This window comes from Nansenia antarctica (genome assembly GCF_963989245.1).
Source record: "Nansenia antarctica genome assembly, chromosome: 12".
NCBI classification, from domain to species: domain Eukaryota; kingdom Metazoa; phylum Chordata; class Actinopteri; order Argentiniformes; family Microstomatidae; genus Nansenia; species Nansenia antarctica.
In genome coordinates this window covers 12965230-12986499 of record NC_137682.1, presented here as the reverse complement: position 1 = coordinate 12986499, position 21270 = coordinate 12965230, and the positions used below count along the sequence as shown (strand labels likewise).

The following is a 21270-nucleotide window of genomic DNA, read 5'->3' as shown; positions in this document are numbered from 1 at the left end:
TAAAGTGCATCCAGTTAGCTCTTTAGCTGGCAAGTGTGCAGCAGACTAGCTCATCTAATCACCTCTGAGCTAGCTAGTTAGAACAGGAGACGAAAGGAGACCAGAGGGAGAGAGAGGCAGAGAGAGAGAGAGAGAGTACCCGTTCCCAGAGTCCCGTCTGTCTGAGCTCCCCCCCCCCTCCCCGGGTGGCACCCACCCCCCCCCCCCCCCCCCCCCCACCTGCCCTCCTCCATCATGACCACCAGAGGAAGCAGTCGCCCCAACGGCACGCTGCCCCAGACCAAGATCTGCCAGTTCAAACTCGTGCTTCTGGGGGACATGGCTGTGGGCAAGTCCAGCTTGGTTCTGCGCTTCGTCAAGGGCCAGTTCGACGAGTTCCAGGAGACCACCATCGGAGGTAAGGGGGAGGAGGGGTTTGGTTTGGTTTGGTTATTTGGATCCACTATTAGATACAGCAAATATGCAGTAGCTATTCTTCCTGGGGTCCTCATACCATACTTTCAAACAATTTTTCATCTTAAACACTTAAATACAGACAATACACTTCCATAACATTCATACATACATACATACATACATTAGCTCTATTATTTACATTTAACCACTACGCCAGCCAGACCGCTGTGATGACAGCAATGCAAGTTGAGACAATTACTTCTTCTTTTTTACACTCTTTTCTTTATTGATCTATCGATCTATCTATCACACTTTCAAAATATCAAGTTATCTATCACACAATCAAACTATCTATCGATCGATCACACTTTCAAAATATCAAATTATCTATCTTTCACACAGTCAACCTATCCATCTATCTATCTCGTGTGAAGTGGGAACTAATAATTTCCTAAAAGAGGAACTGTCGTTCGGGATGTAGTTTCCGCCTGTGAGACTTTTTTGACTCGCGTCTTACCATAGCCTGTGTTTTAGCCTGGTCGCGACCAGGCTAATTATATCTGACTCAGAAGGAGCTCAACCAAGCAGCGAATTATTTGAGCCACATTGATGGCACCGAACGCAAGCTAACATTTTCGAGGCTTAGAACTTTATCGAGGCTTAGAACTTTATCGAGCTTCGTGGAATACCCCCCAGCTGTTTAGTCACTTGAGTGACGTTAAAATCACTTCAGGCTTGTACAGTACTTACTTCATGCTGGCACAACCTGACAATATTGATGTCTAACTTACTAGATTGTCTGTTTCCTTTAGCTTCCTCAACTTTACATGTTACATGATTTTTTTTTTTATTGTATTGTTGTGTTATGATTATCTGTAGCCTATGCAGACATGATTTGGCAAGGACCTTTGTAGTTTGAGCGTGTATCTGAGATATTGTGTGCAATTAAAAAAGTTATTAAAATGTATTGTGTTCTGTTTTTTTCATAGTTTTGTCAGACAAATACCTCCCTTTCAACAAACACATCAGCAGCATAATGAATTCCTGTCATTCTCACATCCACCAGTAGAGGGCATACTATACAAAACATTCACTGACATGACTGACTACAGTGTAGTCTGTAGATTATATGTCGTCAATAAAAGTTGTATACCTGACCACAAAGCGGCTATGGTCTGGAAAGAGAGTAGAGGTTTTTGCTCACAGTGGCATAGATGTAGCATGTACGTGTAACCAGTAAAAAAGCACAATGTGGTAGAGGTCAAATGGGTTCAACGGATTACGTCATGAACATGTTTTGGTGGTGGTGGTGGGGTACGTCATTATCGTGGGTTTAAGTTATAACCATAAATTATAAACTATAGTCTGGATTGTGCATTGTACTTTTAAATGTAGGTACTTTTATATCATTATCTTAAGTATTCATAGTATTGCAACAGACAGAAGGAAGCAGCATGGTATATGTATAGTTTAGTACTGGTGTGAATCTGTCCATGCACATCTGTGTGTGAGTGTGAGTGTGTGTGTGTGTGTGTGTGTGTGTGTGTGTGTGTGTGTGTGTGTGTGTGCGTGTGTGTGTGTGTGTGTGTGTGTGTGTGCGTGCGTGCGTGCGTGCGTGCGTGCGTGCGTGCGTGTGTGTGTGTGTGTGTGTGTGTTCATCTCCAGTGGATGCCCAGCAGATGGGAGCTGAGGGCCCAGAGCTTCAGAGCGGTGTCCTCATCACTGCCAGCTCTGGAACACACAGCACAGTCTCTGAGAACACGAGATGACAGTTGGAGAGGAGAGGGGAGGGGGAGGGGAAGGAGAGGAGAGGAGGGACGACAGGAGAGGAGGGAAGAGGAGAGGAGGGGACGACAGGAGAGATGAGAGGAGAGGAGACAGGTGGAGAGGAGAGGAGGATAGGAGAGAAAGCAGAGGAGAGATGAGTCATACTCAACCACTTGCACACCAAAGCTAATTGGGCATCTCACTCAAGGTCATGATGTATTTTGTCACCAAAAACAACAATTTCCATCAGACCCAGGGTTTCGGGCCTGACCAAGGCCAAGCAGTCAAGACAAGGTTAAGACACATCTGGCTTTAATTTAATAGCGAAAAAACCAATCTTGGCTCAAATGCAGGCGCTGGGGGTGGCGTTGGGGGGGGATGTCTGAAATATCAGTGCTAAGCCTATTTTCAAGGCCAGAATTGTTCAGCGCACCTGGGGGGTCATTAATAAAACGTTGCTATCTATACTGACTACAATGAAGGCAAAGTCTGACAGAAAGGCTAACAAAAATACATTTCACGCAGTGAAATTCTGCGCAACAGTTCTGCGCAACGAACACGTGATAACAATGCACACGTGAAAGACGTTTTTTTAAATTTCAGTAGATTTATTAAAATTGAAATACATAAATACTGATATGTACGTAAGTATTCAGACCCTCTGCTATCAAATCAAGTTTTATTTGTATAGCGCATTTCTCACAAGATGCGACTCAATGAAGAAAACCTGACAGGAAATAAAAGAACCAAGAGTCATGGTCATTATTATCCTCAAACAGATCAGGCATCTCAGTCAGTCCAGTTAGGGTGTAGTAACATTATTCTACCACTGAGTGGCGCTGTCACCCCCCCCACACACACACACACACACACACACACACCCCCCCCCCCCACACACACACACACACACACACACACACACACGCACACACACACACACACACACACACACACACACACACACACACACACACACACACACACACACACACACACACACACACACACACACACAGTGGCTGTTAGAACAGGTGGCATAATTATAATGAATTAAAGAATGCTTAAAAATGTGTTGTGAACTGTAGCTACACGGACAGTTCTTCACCCTTTCACAGTTGTCACCCTTTTATATTTTTACATAACATAGTTAAAAGTCCCAGTGCTGTTATACTGTATATCATAACTCATGGAATGCCTCTTGTCCAATCAAATTACTTGGTCGGAACTAACTGTTGTATATAATTATTATCACTTTGGTTACAGTCACAGATATTTAGATTGCTGTATCTAAGGCAAGTAGGGAAAGGCGACTGGTCAAAACAGGTAATCTCACATCTGATTGGACCAGAAGGTAATCTCATCGCTGATTGGACCAGTAATAACCAGTAGTAATTCAGATTGTTGTATCTAAGGCAAGTAGAGAAAGGCGATTGGTCAAAACAGGTAATCCCACATCTGATTGGACCAGAAGGTAATCTCATCGCTGATTGGACCAGTAATAACCAGTAGTAATTCAGTCTTTGTCACCAGCGGGAATCTCCTCACTCGCGGACTTTCCTGAGGGGATTTAGGAGAGTCATCACATAGTTTGAAACCCGAATAATTCATTCCGAGATAGCTACCGACCAACCCCGTTTCCTTTGCAACGTTGGCACTTTTGTGAGAGTGAGGAAATGTTTTATTATCCTAATGTTCTTCGACGTCGCAGTGGCTGCTTTTCCACCATTTGGTAAGTCCATGACAACATGTAGCTAGCTAAGAGTTTAGCTTGATGCTAACAAGTTACCTCTGTAGCTAGCTTCTGATAAAAACCTCACTGAAAGGGATCTAGGTCATATAACTCAACTGGAAACTAAAGCCTGCACCTTTTCAGTTCAACCTGTGAGGAATAGCTGGATATGTATTTGTATGTAATACCGCTTTCATTCTTTGGGAAGAACCCTGATGTTACAATGCTGTTGGCTGTTCCATCTAGTTAATGTGATGTTCCTGGTGTATTCTGAGGTAATGTAACATAGTTAATGTGATGTTTCTAGTGTATTCTGAGGTAATGTAACATAGTTAATGTGAGGTTGTTGGTGGTATTCTGAGGTAATGTAACATAGTTAATGTGATGTTCCTGGTGTATTCTGAGGTAATGTAATATAGTTAATGTGATGTTGTTGGTGTATTCTGAGGTAATGTAACATAGTTAATGTGATGTTGTTGGTGTATTCTGAGGTAATGTAACATAGTTAATGTGATGTTTCTAGTGTATTCTGAGGTAATGTAATATAGTTAATGTGATGTTCCTGGTGTATTCTGAGGTAATGTAACATAGTTAATGTGATGATGTTGGTGGTATTCTGAGGTAATGTAACATAGTTAATGTGATGTTGTTGGTGGTATTCTGAGGTAATGTAATATAGTTAATGTGATGTTCCTGGTGGTATTCTGAGGTAATGTAACATAGTTAATGTGATGTTCCTGGTGTATTCTGAGGTAATGTAACATAGTTAATGTGATGTTCCTGGTGTATTCTGAGGTAATGTAATATAGTTAATGTGATGTTGTTGTTGGTGGTATTCTGAGGTAATGTAACATAGTTAATGTGATGTTCCTGGTGTATTCTGAGGTCATGTAATATAGTTAATGTGATGTTGTTGGTGGTATTCTGAGGTAATGTAACATAGTTAATGTGAGGTTGTTGGTGGTATTCTGAGGTAATGTAACATAGTTAATGTGATGTTGTTGTTGGTGGTATTCTGAGGTAATGTAATATAGTTAATGTGATGTTCCTGGTGTATTATGAGGTCATGTAATATAGTTAATGTGATGTTGTTGGTGGTATTCTGAGGTAATGTAACATAGTTAATGTGATGTTGTTGGTGTATTCTGAGGTAATGTAATATAGTTAATGTGATGTTGTTGGTGGTATTCTGAGGTAATGTAATATAGTTAATGTGATGTTCCTGGTGTATTCTGAGGTAATGTAACATAGTTAATGTGATGTTCCTGGTGTATTCTGAGGTAATGTAACATAGTTAATGTGATGTTCCTGGTGTATTCTGAGGTCATGTAATATAGTTAATGTGATGTTCCTGGTGTATTCTGAGGTAATGTAACATAGTTAATGTGATGTTGTTGGTGTATTCTGAGGTAATGTAATATAGTTAATGTGATGTTGTTGGTGTATTCTGAGGTAATGTAACATAGTTAATGTGATGTTCCTGGTGTATTCTGAGGTAATGTAATATAGTTAATGTGATGTTGTTGGTGGTATTCTGAGGTAATGTAACATAGTTAATGTGATGTTGTTGGTGGTATTCTGAGGTAATGTAACATAGTTAATGTGATGTTTCTAGTGTATTCTGAGGTAATGTAACATAGTTAATGTGATGTTCCTGGTGTATTCTGAGGTAATGTAATATAGTTAATGTGATGTTCCTGGTGTATTCTGAGGTAATGTAACATAGTTAATGTGATGTTGTTGGTGGTATTCTGAGGTAATGTAATATACAGGCATGATAATCGCTCACCTTTCGGCGAAATTCGCCGTTTTGAATCCATAATAGACATCCATACTTTTTTTTATTTTTTATTTTTTTTAATCTTGTAATTCTGCATGTGACCACCACTAGAGTAAATCTAAAAGAAATCAGATATGAGCACATGGAAGCTATTTATTCCACAAAAAAAACTTTCCGCCGGGACCGCCTAGCAGGTTCCGGGTCTCGTATCCTTCTCACCTTTTTCACCCCGACCCATTTTCATGCCTGATCTGGGTGGTTTTAGGTTGGCAGCCACGAAAGGAACCAGAATAACACGCAGGGAGCTTCTGAAGGTCAATGTTGGGAAAACATGGTATGTAAACCCCCCCCCCCCCCCCCCCATCCCCTCCACTGTCTGAGGGAATACGAGGTATTGATTTAGCATTATGGTTTTATTGAAACTTCTGTCACAGCAGTACTAATTCTTGTACAGACCTTTCTGATCTCTTCAGACTACATCTTACCTGTCAGGTAAGGGCACTGGTTGATCTGAAATACAAACCACCAAAGCCACAGTACCTACTACTACACGCACTCACCTCCATACACACTCATTGATAAAACACAGCACATGCAGCACATTGTCATTAGAGGTAGATACAACTCACTAAAGGATGAGGCTTACCGTCTCTTCAAAACACTCTGGTACACAATAATACCTTTTATTTTATTACCATTTAGCAGAATTAATTCGTAGTAGTAGTTTATCTTTCGTTACCAGCCAAACTGTTAGATTTATGACCTCCTCCACCGCAGAATGCAGCATAAACCATAAACACTTCAGCAAAGTTAGTTGTGATGGTACTGTAGATGCAGAATCACATCATCTTCCAGGTCACCCACGCAGAATCACCACGGTAACTGTGCAGCCTGTAAAATGAATGTGATGTCACACAGTACCTTGACCTCATGATATACTGTAGTAACTTCCCTGCTCTTTTCCAGATGAGATTCAGCAGACCATCGAGCGCCTGCTGCGCTCCAAGATACACATAAGCATCGACTTGCCTGAGCCTGACAGGTCAGGGGACACACATCATACATGCACGCTTACACACACACATACACAATGTCACCCACACACCTGCCCCAGAGTAGGCATTAACCATCGTCTCCCCTCAACACACTCAGAGTAAAGGGTTTGTTTTAGCCGTACTTCTCAGAAGTTCTCAAAGCTAAAAAGGGAAATATTAGTTTATTCGTTAACGATCGCGGTTAATTTGGCAAACCTTTACGCGGTAAAAAATTATAATTATAATACGCGAATGAATCATATTACCACGGTATATACAGAACTCTATATTAGTTACTGGGTTCAGGTTGCAATCTCATCTGGAGTCATGGGTTCAAATCCTGCTTCTGACAACTTTGTTTTTTACTTACATGTTACTAAATATGAAATACGGTGGAAATACACAGTAGTATTCGTTCAGTGGACCACTGACCAACAACGAGTGTTGGGTCATCGCAAATCTGAAGAGCCGCTCGTTTTGTGTGTTTGAGCTAATTCCCCTTCCTCTCACAAGGCTAAAGTACGGACCCCCCCTGGGGTCCCAAGGGTTAGGGTTAGGCCCTACCAGGATTAGGGTCAGGGTTAGGGTTAGGTTTAGGGTTAGAATCCTTGCGATCGTTCTGGCTCGTAGGGCCTAACCCTAACCATAACGAATTACTAAACCGAGGGAACTAATTACTAAACCGAGGGAACTAATTACTAAACCGAACGAACTAATTACTAAACCGAGGGAACAGATTTACTTAACCGAGGGAACGGATTCACACATCAAATAATGTTTTCCTACCATGTGACCCCAGGGGGGCTCCGTACTAAAGTGATCTCAAGAACGAATGGTATACTTTAACCTGTGTCCTTCTTAGTTTATGTAGGAGCTAAAGTATACAGTATTCTGTGATGGCAGTTCGAGAATGAAAACAACAGTGATCAGTTTGAAGAAAGAAACTGTCTGAAAGCAAGACATAAGCAAGACAAACTGTCGATTTCTGAAGTCCTGAAAGTCGGAACAGCGCCACAAAATCAACCAGTGGTCGAACAACAAATAAATAAAGTGTTTACAGGTTTTCGCTTTAACACTAACATCCAAACCTCAAACACAATGACCAAAACCTGAAACTGGTGTATTTTATCTCACACCAATTCTGACAAACACATTTCTTGCTTATCACTAATTTTGCCACGCTAAACCACCCAGTTAACAAAACACTAAATACAATTCTCTACATTTGGCACACACTTCCTTGATAAAATCTCTTGTGTTCACATGGAAAACACTACCATTCAGAATGCTAAACTCAAAACATCAATCACACTCCATATGGGCAAACACCTATTGCATTTGAATTAGCAATCATAGCTTAAGCAATAAGGGCTAAAGGTGAGCTCTCCTGTGTTGAAATATATCTGAAGTATATCAGGGCTGGATTCGTCATGCCAGGCGATACTTTCCCCTCTGCTTGGCCAGGGAGAACATTACCTGTGATGTTGACAAGGTCTTGTGGCCTTTGTGTAGACAGAGTATATGCAGAAGGCTTATTTTTTTCTTCTTCTGTTGTTTGTTCTGTATGAAGAACACTTTACAAATCCAACTGTCATTGCTGAGATGTGTACAGTATTTCAGAATAATAATAAAAAACGCAGCCAAAGTAAAGTAATTAAAAGCTAGGTTACTTTAGGGCGAAAATTATTTAATCAAAAACAACATGTACTATGTTAATTTCATGTGTGTTGTAGTGCCTATGAAACACTTGATCGATCTAGATCTTGTGTGCAACACTGACTCTTTCAAAGTGAAATATAGGCCCTTGGTATGGCACTAAATTGATGCAGGATGGCAGGTTTTTCTCCAGTGTTTAGAAATGTTGCTGTGGAATTGCATGAAATGTACAAAATATAGATTATGAATCGCCAATGATTCTGTAATAGCTGTTTAGCTGAAATGACGGCACTATGGACAGCAGGGTTCTCCCCAGGACTCTTGAACAGTATGGAGCTGGGTTGCATGATCACAACCCGACTCACGTTTATTCTTGTCAAAAGGAACATCATAACGCTTTCACTTTTGCTTTAGTTTTAACAACAATAGTGTTGTCGATCAAAGGTAGTTACTCTATCATTACTAAATATATAGTTTAATTTGCCTTGAAATGTTTACAGCGTGTGGCAACACCACTGTGTTTTAATCATTCATCTTTGTAGGGGGAGAGCCAATGTATGTTTTTCAAGTATTCGAGGGCTATGCGAAAATATATTTTGCGTAAGGGGAGGGTCGTCAATTTTGGTATTTTAGAGGTTAAATCCATCCGTGTACCACCCCCATCATAAATAAAGATCAGTCCCGTAACCCAGAAACACAACACGCTTACTGTAAGAAATTGTTATCTTCAGGGTAAAGGTTGTGGTTAGGTATACAGTAAGTTTATGTTTGGTTAGGGATAACGTTTCAGTCTAACCGGATGAGCAGCCTATAACCCTACCTGTAGCCTCGGTCTAACCATAAACTCAAACATAAGCTTGTAACTATGCTTACACTTATGCTCTAGTATGAGGACATCTCACCCCACTCCCTGCCTATGTGTCAGACCCACCTGGGCAATGCATAGCAGCCATTTTGCATTTAACATTGGCCCTTTTGTGTCCCAGACTAGCCCTGAACGTGGCTGATTCCCTGTTCCTTCTGGAGGAGGCTGAGGGGGCTCCAGACCCCTTCTTTGGTGTGATGGGCTCAGGAGACCAGCTCCCCAGTCCCTACAGGATCCCTCAGGTACTTTCAACGTTAACCAACAACAAAACATTTTCTCTACTTTAATTAGAGTTAGAATTCAAATTCTCTGTTGATTCATCAAATGTATTTACAAAGCATTATTCTAAGGTACGTGTCCCGCCTGATCTGAAGGCAGCGGGGTATGTCTTTATCCGCCAAGACGCCCATCGAGCCCCTCTGCAACCGCCCTATGATGGTCCCTACCGGGTCGTGGAGACAGGCGACAAATCCTTTATTATCGACATGGGGGGTAGTAAGGAACGCATCTCGGTGGATCGCCTTAAGCCAGCTCATCTGGACTTGGACCGTCCCATCGAGGTGGCCCACCCGCCCCGCCGCGGTCGCCCCCCTGTTAAAACAGTCCCGACCCTAGCTCCTGCAGACCCCCTGCCCTGCCGTCCGAGGCCGGCCAAACGTCCGCCTGTTGTTTTTCCCCTGCCTCGGTCTCCTGTGCCTGCTCAAGGGCGCCAGAGTCGCTTTGGGCGAGTTATCAGAGTCCCTGACCGTTTTTTGGGGCCGGTTCTTGTGAATTCTGGGGGGACGTGTGTAGTGACCGCTCGTTAGTGAGCAGAGTATTCGTAATTCACGGCGTTCCAGCCTGTACAAAGCACTGTTGATATGTTTGTGTTTACTCAATCACCCAGGTTGCTTAGCGGGTGATATGACGGGATATAAGTGGGACAAAGATGGATGAATGTTGTTGTTGTCAGTACGCATGCAGAGAGTGAGAATAAAGCACATGATTGTTTTTCTACCGGCAAACCGACTACATCGTCCAGTTATTGCCGTCACTCCTACAGTATATTGATTGACCTTGTTTTATGGCGATTCTGTTACTTCCCCAACCAATGCAGATTATGGCGGCTGTGACTACACAGCGCTCTCCAGTGGTCAGTTCCAGAACCGCATCGGAGGGGGAGGGTGAGTCAATTCCTAGCCATGGTGAGTCAATTCCTAGCCAGGGTGAGTCAATTCCTAGCCAACCTCTACTAGTTGCAACTCTACAAGAAGCTTCTTTCTCGAGTTGCAAAAAAAAAGACACAGACTGAAACAGAAAGTGGGAATAAGGTCAAAATACTCACCAGAAGTTTCCGCTAGAAAGATAATAAGACATGTTAGAGTTGCCCCCCCCTAATATAAGCATGTGTGGATGTGACAGAATGGAATAGGTATATTGCTTCCACTTGTAAAATCCTCTAAAGATCTTTACGAGTTTCAAGGGCACACCGTTGCTTCCGGACAGGGCTAAAACATAGTCTGTTATTGAGATCAGATGACAAATCTTCACCAAGAGATCAGCGTCTCTAACGTTGGTACTTTTCCTCCACTCTCCCTTTTTTCTTTTCCTTCTCTTGTCTCTATGTCCCTCTCACCTCAGGTTTGAACCAATCCACGCCAGAAGCCATCACCCTGAAAGAGCCGGAGCCGGTCATGCTTCACTTCACTCAGGTGAAGGCGTGGGCCTGGGAGAGGGTTCTTGGATTAGCATCGAAAATTGTCATTTTGAAATTCATTCGTTTGAACTGTTTTTCCATATTATGAAAGTGCAGATTGTAAGCTTTCAAACGATGTGTCATACATTGACATCTGAAATCTAGTTGAAGAAGATATGCTTATTTGAATGTTGGTACCCCTCAAACCAAATACCGGAGAAAGACGCTCTGAATCAAAACACACGCAAAACAGTTGCTAGTAGCTAGCAAGGAACATCACTATGAACACCTAACTGCATTTGTAGCATCACATCACAACATGCTGATTGAACATCAACATGCTAAAAACACATAACTCCACATAATTAGATGATCACACAGTCCTTGCTTTTGCACACGTCCTAAAACGTAAGTTTGTTTACAAGCCATCTATCACTTACCTAGTAGTCCATGGCAGATGATGTAGTGAATACAATTCACAAATCATAAGTAACAAACTGTTGTTTGTTATAACCTCAGCAAATATTTTCAAGTCAAGACTAAAAACCCATCTTTTAAATATTGCCTTTAAATGACTCAATAATTTAATTATTATTATATAATGATTAAAGCAAGTTATTATTATTATTATTATTATTATTATTATTATATCGAGTGGGCTCTTCAACACTTCAACACTTCACATTTATATATATATTTTAAAAAGGTCATTTGCGTGACGTGAGAATCGCCGACATACAGACCTTTTCACCAGCAACATTATGTGACACGTTCTAATGCTTTGGTCCTCATATCGGCGACCAGTCAAAATGTTCTGACTTTTCTTTTGAAACACGGAACTACGTTTCAACATTGTTGAGAATCACAACACAAACTCGCTAGTCAAGCCAAAATACTGCAACGCAATGGATTCGGTGAGTAATCCCCACTGCTACCTAGTTAAACTATGACAATACTTAGCAGGCTCACAAAACAAGCTGCGTTAGTTGACTAGTGATGTGTCATTTATTTTTCAACAACAAGGAATTGTATTCACATTTTTCTAAAGAAAAGTCTGATCATTACATATGAGGATCAAAGCATTAGAACATGTCACATATGTGGTCTAGTAGTGGTCACTACTAGTCACTAGTAATAAAATCATAATATGAATAATTGCACTCCCAAATGGGCAATTTCAAGTATTCGTTGTAATGGATGGTCAGGGTTTTTTGGCCCACAGTTAACCACTCAGGGTTCATTTTGGCCTACCAAGCCAAACACACGGGCACTCCTGCACTGAATAATTGACTGATACCACAGTCTCCCATTAACGTTATGGGATCAGACCAGTGGGTTCTTGGCCTGATAACAACAGTAGTCCCTTACCTGATGCAACATACTTAAGACAGAAGAAATACACTGTGCAAGGACTTTGCCTTGGGTCTTCTGAATTCCCCCTTCAGAACCTGGCTGCCACCTACCAGAGCCCAAATATCAAATCGCCAAATCAGAAACTACCCAACTCGAGATCCCCAAAACAAGAACAGCAAGATACAAAACATTACCCATCCCATTCTTTACAGGTCTCCTGAACGCCAAATAACGTAGGATGAACGTTTTAGCCTTACCCACCACCGCCATAGACTGTGCTGAATAATAAATCAAGATTCACTAAGTTATTAGCACTGTTTTTATCCAAAATTGTGTTTTATATTTTGATGTTGTATTTCGTTGATGTTGACGTAAGGATACTGTTCCCCACTGAATGGCTCAAGACAAGAGTGTTGAGCTGGGTTTTTTATGGTTACTTATCTCTCTCTCCCTGTCTCTCTCCATCAGTTTGAGGGAGCGGAGCTAACTGAAGCCACAGGCAGAGTGATCGACTTGCTTCTGGAGCAGCCAGACCTATTCGACTGGGGTAAGAGAGATGAGAGAGGATATTAGGATTCTCTAAGTAATGACAGGCGATCGATATGGACATTTGTTAGCGTGAAAGGAGTGAAAAGGTGTGTGTGTGTGTGTGTGTGTGTGTGTGTGTGTGTGACAGACGCAGAGATTGAGGAGAGGGAAAGGGAGAGAGAGGGAGAGACGGAGAGAACAAGGGACCAGGAGGGAGCCATGACATCTATTGACCAGTAAGTCCCCTGGGACCCTTTCACAGGCGGATCTTACTGCCACAAGGGCTGTGGTCACTGTTCAAGTCCAGCTAGGACTTGAACAGTCTTCATTTTTGTTGTGTGTGTTTTCTGATTACAATAAATGAGGAAGCTAGATGGTTATTAAGATAGTACCCACCATTGTGTGTGTGTGTGTGTGTGTGTGTGTGTGTGTGTGTGTGTGTGTGTGTGTGTGGGTGTGTGTGTGTGTGTGTGTGTGTGTGCATGTCCAGGCTGAAGGACACGGTGGTGGTGGGGGACAGTGTGTGGCTGCTGGACAAGGAAACGGGCCAGCCCATGGAGATGCCACTAGAGGCCCCGTACTCCTCAGAGAGAGAGGAAGAGTCAGAGAAGGGGACAGAGAGAACACCAGAGAGAGCGCCAGAGAGAGCGCCAGAGAGATCGCCAGAGAGAGGGCCAGAGAGAACAACGGACAGAGCGCCGGAGAGAGGGCCGGAGAGCTCTTGTGGAGAGGTGTGTGTATGTGTGTTTGTTTGTGTGTGTGTGTGTTTGTGCTTGTGCGTGTGTGTGTGTGTGTGTGTGTGTGTGTGTGTGTGTGTGTGTGTGTGTGAGAAATGGACACAGTTACATTCAGTTACAGTCATCAGCCTAGCCTAATAGACTATCTAAGGTTACTCTTCTGCAACTTGTCCATGTGTGTCTGCCATCATTCATACAAAATAAAGTGCCAGAAGGCTTAACTGCCCAGAAAGCAGGAGTTAAAATGTTTAAAGGAAGAACTACATACAACACTCGAATAGCCGTTTCAGTTAAATATTTTTGACACAGTATTTCATATATTGGTGCCAGTGTTATGGCGCATTCGTCGGAAACCTTCGTTTTCGACTACACTGTACGGGCAAAGGTCTTTGCGGATAAACCCAGCGATAGACTTGGTAATAGTCGTAGCCCTCGTTTCAGCCATTCATATATACACACAGTCTTACCGTCACAACAAGGATGTACCAGATATACACTCTGAAGTTCCCAGTGAGTTATGCGGTGAGCACAGTGAAAGAAAAGAGGAAGCACTTTTCTTTTTCTTTTCTTTTTTGGAGAATAGGACACATCGTGAATAAAGAATGTATTAATTTCCAGATTTCCAGTCTTCTACCTGGACACAAACATTCCAATAACTGTTAAATAACACTTTATAACACTTTATTATTAGTAATTGTATTTTTTATTATTATTACAAATTAACAAAAAATGTCAGGTTGGAGAGGATTGGAAGGGCTAGAAGGGAGATAGTGTGCTAGAGGGGGTGGAGACAGTTTGATAGATAGGCGGAAATTTATGTAATAAAGTGTTTGACGGTTGTTTATTTCTTTTCACGGTCGCCAGTTACACGCTTATACTATTACCGTCACAGACTCGCTGTAGTGTCTCAATAGGCCTCATTCATCAACCATGCATACACACAGCTTTGTTTGTAGATGTATATTTTTTCTCTCCCTCCTTCTCTCTGCCTCTACATCCTCTCTCCTTCTCTCTGCCTCTACATCCTCTCCCTCCTTCTCTCTGCCTCTACATCCTCTCTCTCCTTCTCTCTGCCTCTACATCCTCTCCCTCCTTCTCTCTGCCTCTACATCCTCTCCCTCCTTCTCTGCCTCTACATCCTCTCCCTCCTTCTCTCTGCCTCTACATCCTCTCTCCTTCTCTCTGCCTCTACATCCTCTCCCTCCTTCTCTCTGCCTCTACATCCTCTCTCCTTCTCTCTGCCTCTACATCCTCTCCCTCCTTCTCTCTGCCTCTACATCCTCTCTCTCCTTCTCTCTGCCTCTACATCCTCTCCCTCCTTCTCTCTGCCTCTACATCCTCTCCCTCCTTCTCTCTGCCTCTACATCCTCTCTCCTTCTCTCTGCCTCTACATCCTCTCCCTCCTTCTCTCTGCCTCTACATCCTCTCTCTCCTTCTCTCTGCCTCTACATCCTCTCCCTCCTTCTCTCTGCCTCTACATCCTCTCCCTCCTTCTCTGCCTCTACATCCTCTCCCTCCTTCTCTCTGCCTCTACATCCTCTCCCTCCTTCTCTCTGCCTCTACATCCTCCCTCCTTCTCTCTGCCTCTACATCCTCTCCCTCCTTCTCTCTGCCTCTACATCCTCCCTCCTTCTCTCTGCCTCTACATCCTCTCCCTCCTTCTCTCTGCCTCTACATCCTCTCCCTCCTTCTCTCTGCCTCTACATCCTCTCCCTCCTTCTCTCTGCCTCTACATCCTCTCCCTCCTTCTCTCTGCCTCTACATCCTCTCCCTCCTTCTCTCTGCCTCTACATCCTCTCCCTCCTTCTCTCTGCCTCTACATCCTCTCTCTCCTTCTCTCTGCCTCTACATCCTCTCTCTCCTTCTCTCTGCCTCTACATCCTCTCCCTCCTTCTCTCTGCCTCTACATCCTCTCTCTCCTTCTCTCTGCCTCTATATCCTCTCTCTCCTTCTCTCTGCCTCTATATCCTCTCCCTCCTTCTCTCTTCCTCTACATCCTCTCACTCCTTCTCTCTGCCTCTACATCCTCTCCCTCCTTCTCTCTGCCTCTACATCCTCCCTCCTTCTCTCTGCCTCTACATCCTCTCCCTCCTTCTCTCTGCCTCTACATCCTCTCCCTCCTTCTCTCTGCCTCTACATCCTCTCTCCTTCTCTCTGCCTCTACATCCTCTCCCTCCTTCTCTCTGCCTCTACATCCTCTCTCTCCTTCTCTCTGCCTCTACATCCTCTCCCTCCTTCTCTCTGCCTCTACATCCTCTCCCTCCTTCTCTGCCTCTACATCCTCTCCCTCCTTCTCTCTGCCTCTACATCCTCTCCCTCCTTCTCTCTGCCTCTACATCCTCCCTCCTTCTCTCTGCCTCTACATCCTCTCCCTCCTTCTCTCTGCCTCTACATCCTCCCTCCTTCTCTCTGCCTCTACATCCTCTCCCTCCTTCTCTCTGCCTCTACATCCTCTCCCTCCTTCTCTCTGCCTCTACATCCTCTCCCTCCTTCTCTCTGCCTCTACATCCTCTCCCTCCTTCTCTCTGCCTCTACATCCTCTCCCTCCTTCTCTCTGCCTCTACATCCTCTCCCTCCTTCTCTCTGCCTCTACATCCTCTCTCTCCTTCTCTCTGCCTCTACATCCTCTCTCTCCTTCTCTCTGCCTCTACATCCTCTCCCTCCTTCTCTCTGCCTCTACATCCTCTCTCTCCTTCTCTCTGCCTCTATATCCTCTCTCTCCTTCTCTCTGCCTCTATATCCTCTCCCTCCTTCTCTCTTCCTCTACATCCTCTCACTCCTTCTCTCTGCCTCTACATCCTCTCCCTCCTTCTCTCTGCCTCTACATCCTTTCTCTCCTCTCTACCTCTAACATTCCACTCTGCCGCTACATCCTTTTCTACCTCCTTCTCTCCGACACCTAGCTCCCCGAAGTTGTCCCCTCTCCTAAGAGACAGGGTCGCAGGCGACAGCTTGTTTTCGCCGACCCTCACACGCAGATCTCCATGGAGGCAATGCAGTTGCAGATCAAGGACCCTCTTGCTGAGACCATGCCCCTGGTAAGACCACCCTCCCTCCTACCAGGCACCAGAGGAATTCACTGAAGGATTGATTCTTCAAATCAGTCAAGTGTCTTTGTCTGGGTATCTAAATAGATCTTTTTGTTTTGTTTTAAGGAAGTACTGTTCAGTAGGCTGGTCACAGTAAAAGGCCACTCTAAAATGTGCAGTTTTATCACATAGCACAATGCCACAGATGTCGCAGGTTTTGAGGGAGCGTGCAATTGGCAGCAATGTCCACCAGAGCTGTTGCCCGTGAATTGAATGTTCATTTCTCTACCATAAGCCGTCTCCAAAGGTGTGTCCGAGAATTGGAATTGGAAACAACTTTGGAGACGGTTTATGGTAGAGAAATACATTTTCAATTCACCGGCAACAGCTCTGGTGGACATTCCTGGAGTCAGCATGCCAATTGCACGCTCCCTCAAAACTTGCGACATCTGTGGCATTGTGCTGTGTGATAAAGCTGCACATTATAGAGTGGCCGGATCTGGCCTGCGGGCCGCCTATTGGTGATCCGTGCTTGAGGAAGTGTAGTTGACCTCTTTGCCTAGTGTTGCTGTCTCTCTCTCCCAGTCCAAGGTGCTGATAGACCCCGCCTCCCGGTCCACGGCCGCCCCCGGAGAGCTCTTCAGCGCCCCCACCTGCCGTGAGTATCTCATACCTCTACTGAGAGAAACTTGGATGACAAGGTCTGACGTTTCAGCGTACCCAGAGGTAGACATAATGGATCTTTCCCAGCGTATATATGCCACCGCAGATGATAGTGATGATATATTGTGAGTTGGTGGACATTGCGGTCTAGGGAGGAAGTATGCAGTTCAGTCCATGATGGATAGATGGACCCAGGAAGGGACGATTGGACGGATGGGGGGATGGATGGATAGATGGATAGATAGACAACCCTTGTGGCGTTTTTAGAGAGAGCGATCACATAAGTAGATGACTACAATTAAGATAAGACAAGTTTGCTTATCTTCTCTTTGCCCCCACCCCCACCCCTCCTTACCCTCTTCCCTAACACAGCTCACCTCCACCCTGACCTCCTGTCACTATGGCAACAGTGTGCTGTCCTCAGGAAGAAGAGCAGCAGGGAGGGGGGAGAGAAGGGGGGAGACTCTGAGGTCGACGTAGACATGGGGGTGGAGAAGGACAGAGAGAGGAGGGGCTCTGGCGTGAGAGGGGTAAATTCTTTATTTCTGTTGACTATGACCGCATTTGTTTTCATTACGACCATCAATCAATGAACATTAGTTTTTAGTAGGGATGTAACAATGCACTCAACTCACGATTCAATACGATTCACGATATGAGATTGCAGCCAAATTAGGACTATTTCTCAGACAAAAACTACAAAATACGCTTATTTGCACCTCTTCATTGCCAACAAAATAAGGAGTTATTATACTGTATTGTTTGTTTTTGTTGGCATATGGGATGTGTTCAGCTAGGCTCAAATCATATTTTCCAAAAGTATTGCTGCTGATATGTAGTTCCTATCTATATCCATATCTATTTGCATGTTCAAATGCATTGCCATAGTTGACATTTTGATGATGACCCTGCATGCATGCAGAATCACTTCTTCAACTGCATTCCCAATGTCAATGTAGCTAGCTAGTTTAGCTGTACACTTACAATAACACACCAACACAGCACCGACAATGCACACTTCAACAACAGTATTGCAAGACGAGTGCATCGAGCTACAACGTTATTCCACCACCGTTCCCCACGTTGGTTTGTTTGTTGATATACGTCGACCCATGATTCATCCAGATTATTGAGAGTACATTCTCTGTCACGACACAACATGTCTACAGTGCATGTGTCGATGAGTGTCCTCTGTACACAGGTCACACGAGAGCTGAGGGAGTCAGGACGAGCCCCCTCTGAAACCTCAGGTCAGACACCAGGGGATCTATCTCAAGTTTCAAGTTTATTGTTACATCACATTACACAAGTGTAAGAGAGTAACATTCTTAGGCTTCGGTTCCTGACATTATGTTGCAGCACAAGACATAAGGCAATAGACATCATTCAAGAAAGTAACAGTAGTACAGGACATACATGGAGAAAAAAATGGGCATAATACCAGATAAAGGTGACAATAGTACAGATAAGACAGAATACACTAGTGGTGCAACTAGTGATAATAGATCGTTCAGTAGTAAAGTGGCTAGGAGCTTAAGGTTTCTGTAGTCCGTTTACATGGGGTGTGCTTGGGGAAGATAGTCAATTGTCTACTACAGTGGGCTTGATCATGAGCCTGATCGATCACATGTTTCTTTCAGCTGTCTCAGAGCTCCAGGAAGTGTCCAAAGAACACACTCCGGCCAGCAGACGGTGAGAGATGAGAAAAAGAATTCAGTGAACATTATCTCTCTAGAAAGAGGATGAGAGCGACTGAAATATAAATTGAATATTAAATAAAGATTATTATTTTTTAAAGGGGGGGTTAGTAGGAGTGGCTTGACATCTAATCTGGCGTCCATAATCCCAGGTGCCATTTTTTACATTTTGTCAGGGTGTAGAGGGCAAGTAGCAACGTGTACTAACATTTTCATGTCAAAAGTCAATTCTTAGAATTGTAACTGATGGCTAATGGGTGAAGATACTCTACCTAATAATGGTGTGTGTGTGTGTGTGTGTGTGTGTGTGTGTGTGTGTGTGTGTGTGTGTGTGTGTGTGTGTTTATGTGTGGGGGGGCAGGTCTCCCATAGAAGAGGAGGTGGTGGTGAATATGGAGGACATAGTGGAGGAGTGTGTCGACCTCCCTGAGAGAGAACCAGAGCTCACCCCTGAGAGCCTGCTGAGGTAAATGTCGATGGGTCCGACTGCATTTTTCACAATCAGTTAGTTGATGGATGCTAAATGTCATTTATCGATCGTGCATGCTATATTTATGCTGACTTAAATTATCTTGTTTATTCAAACTCGTATCTATGTCCACGATGTAAAATAAATAACCATTTCATAGGTCTGTGTTTGAACTGTGAAGTTAGTCATGTCAGTTTGCCTGTGTCTCAGCATCACTGGAGATCGCTGGGTGTTTTGTTTTGAAGTATTGAAGCATTACAGTTGCCAAATGGTGGTATGTGAATTTACTATTGCAAAGTTTACATTGAACAACATTATCGTGAGCAGTGGCAATAGCCCATGGCAACAACTGAGAGGGGATGAATGAACTCAGCGAGGTTGTTAAATGAATGAAAAAACACGGCCACATGCATTTTTTAATCTCACAAATACTGAGTACTTGTAATGGGTTTTTTCGATTTGTCGATTAGATATCTTTGTATCGATGCGGAAGTCCGTGATTAACTGATAGATAAATGGATCAACCTAACCCGTCCCTACCGAGCACCCTTCATCAGAGAACCACAGGTAAACCACTATCAATGCTACAATAAACACTCCTCTCTCCTCTTCTTCATCTCCCTCTCCAGAAAGGTGTCATTGGAAGAGGACTTCCACTCTCTGCTGCCCCCTGATGCAGACCGCAGTACTGCAGCTCAAATGTTCTTCCAACTGTTAGGTGAGGAGTTGAATGACTGAATTGATGATAGAGTGCCATATAATGGCGTGTTAAATTGGATTTAAATCTGAAGATTGCTCCCCATTGCTGTCAGGATTGCAGAGTCTCTCCCTATCTTCTGCCATAGACTTCATCTTTTCAGGCTACACCTTAACTGTCCCTCCTTAAACCTCTGAATCCCCCTGTTCAGTTTCTCAACTGTATATTACCAAAAAAGGTGTCCACTAAATTCCAAAAATGTAAATGGAAAGACTGACTTTACTTTCCACTTCACTTTTGGCCCTGAAAAGTGGGCTGACCTTATTTATTTTAGAATAGAACTTTGTTGTCCAACCAAAGATGGACCACTGTTTGGGGCTCAGCTCAGGCATTAGACACTTGTAGGACTACATGGGGGTAGTGGTGGTCTAGTGGATAGTGAGTTGGACTTGTGATCGGAAGGTTGTGAGTTCAAATCCCGCCTGAAGCTCCCGCCTGAACACTACTAGTGTGCCCTTGAGTAAGGCACTTAGCCCTCAGTTACTCCAGGGGGAATGTCCCTGTAATTCGTAATTGTAAGTCGCTTTGGATAAAAGCGTCTGCTAAATGGCAAAATTATTAAATTTAAAATTATTACTACATGGGGTCGGTCTTCTGGTTCTGGTGTGTTCTGACCTGTATGCCACTGTGTTTGTCCAGAGCGGGTGACTGGCAGAGAGCTGGGTGTGTGTCAGGGGCATCCCTACGGCCCCATCACTGTCATCCCCTCCCACTCCCCCCGGACAGCCTGAGGTACAGAGTGGGACCTGGACACACACACACACACACACACACACACACACACTTTCACAAATGCACACCATGTGGATTCACACACCCAATCACAAATACACAACAACTGGTTCACACAAGATACACACATACACTTGATTGACAACTTTCACAAATTTACACTCACAGGCACTCACAGTGATACTGATATCCACCAGGTGCTTAGATATTATACAGGCACACAGACACACACACACACAGCATTTTGTACAAACGGAAGAGAAAGATTTCAAGATGTTTTTGTGTTTGTTACGACGTCTAATAGAACTGCCAATCGCCTGTACTAAAATCGAGAGTTTGTCTCAGATTTCTTAGTACCGACTGAAGTGTTTACATTTGTACCCCAGGAAAGAGATGTGTTATA

At 43.7% G+C, this 21270-nt stretch overlaps 1 protein-coding gene across 1 annotated transcript; it reads left to right on the top strand.

The window, feature by feature from the left end:
* Positions 1-234: 234 nt before the first annotated feature.
* On the top strand, positions 235-20866 carry LOC308168873 (meiotic recombination protein REC8 homolog; the record flags this gene model as incomplete). The annotated part of the gene is made up of 13 exons (XM_080543517.1): positions 235-397; positions 6639-6714; positions 9349-9469; positions 10324-10390; positions 10848-10918; positions 16451-16558; positions 17135-17207; positions 17585-17733; positions 18414-18462; positions 18853-18904; positions 19271-19375; positions 20008-20096; positions 20775-20866. 13 exons carry the CDS (start codon positions 235-237, stop codon positions 20864-20866), a joined length of 1215 nt encoding a protein of 404 aa, XP_080399643.1.
* Between the last annotated feature and the right edge of the window lie 404 nt (positions 20867-21270).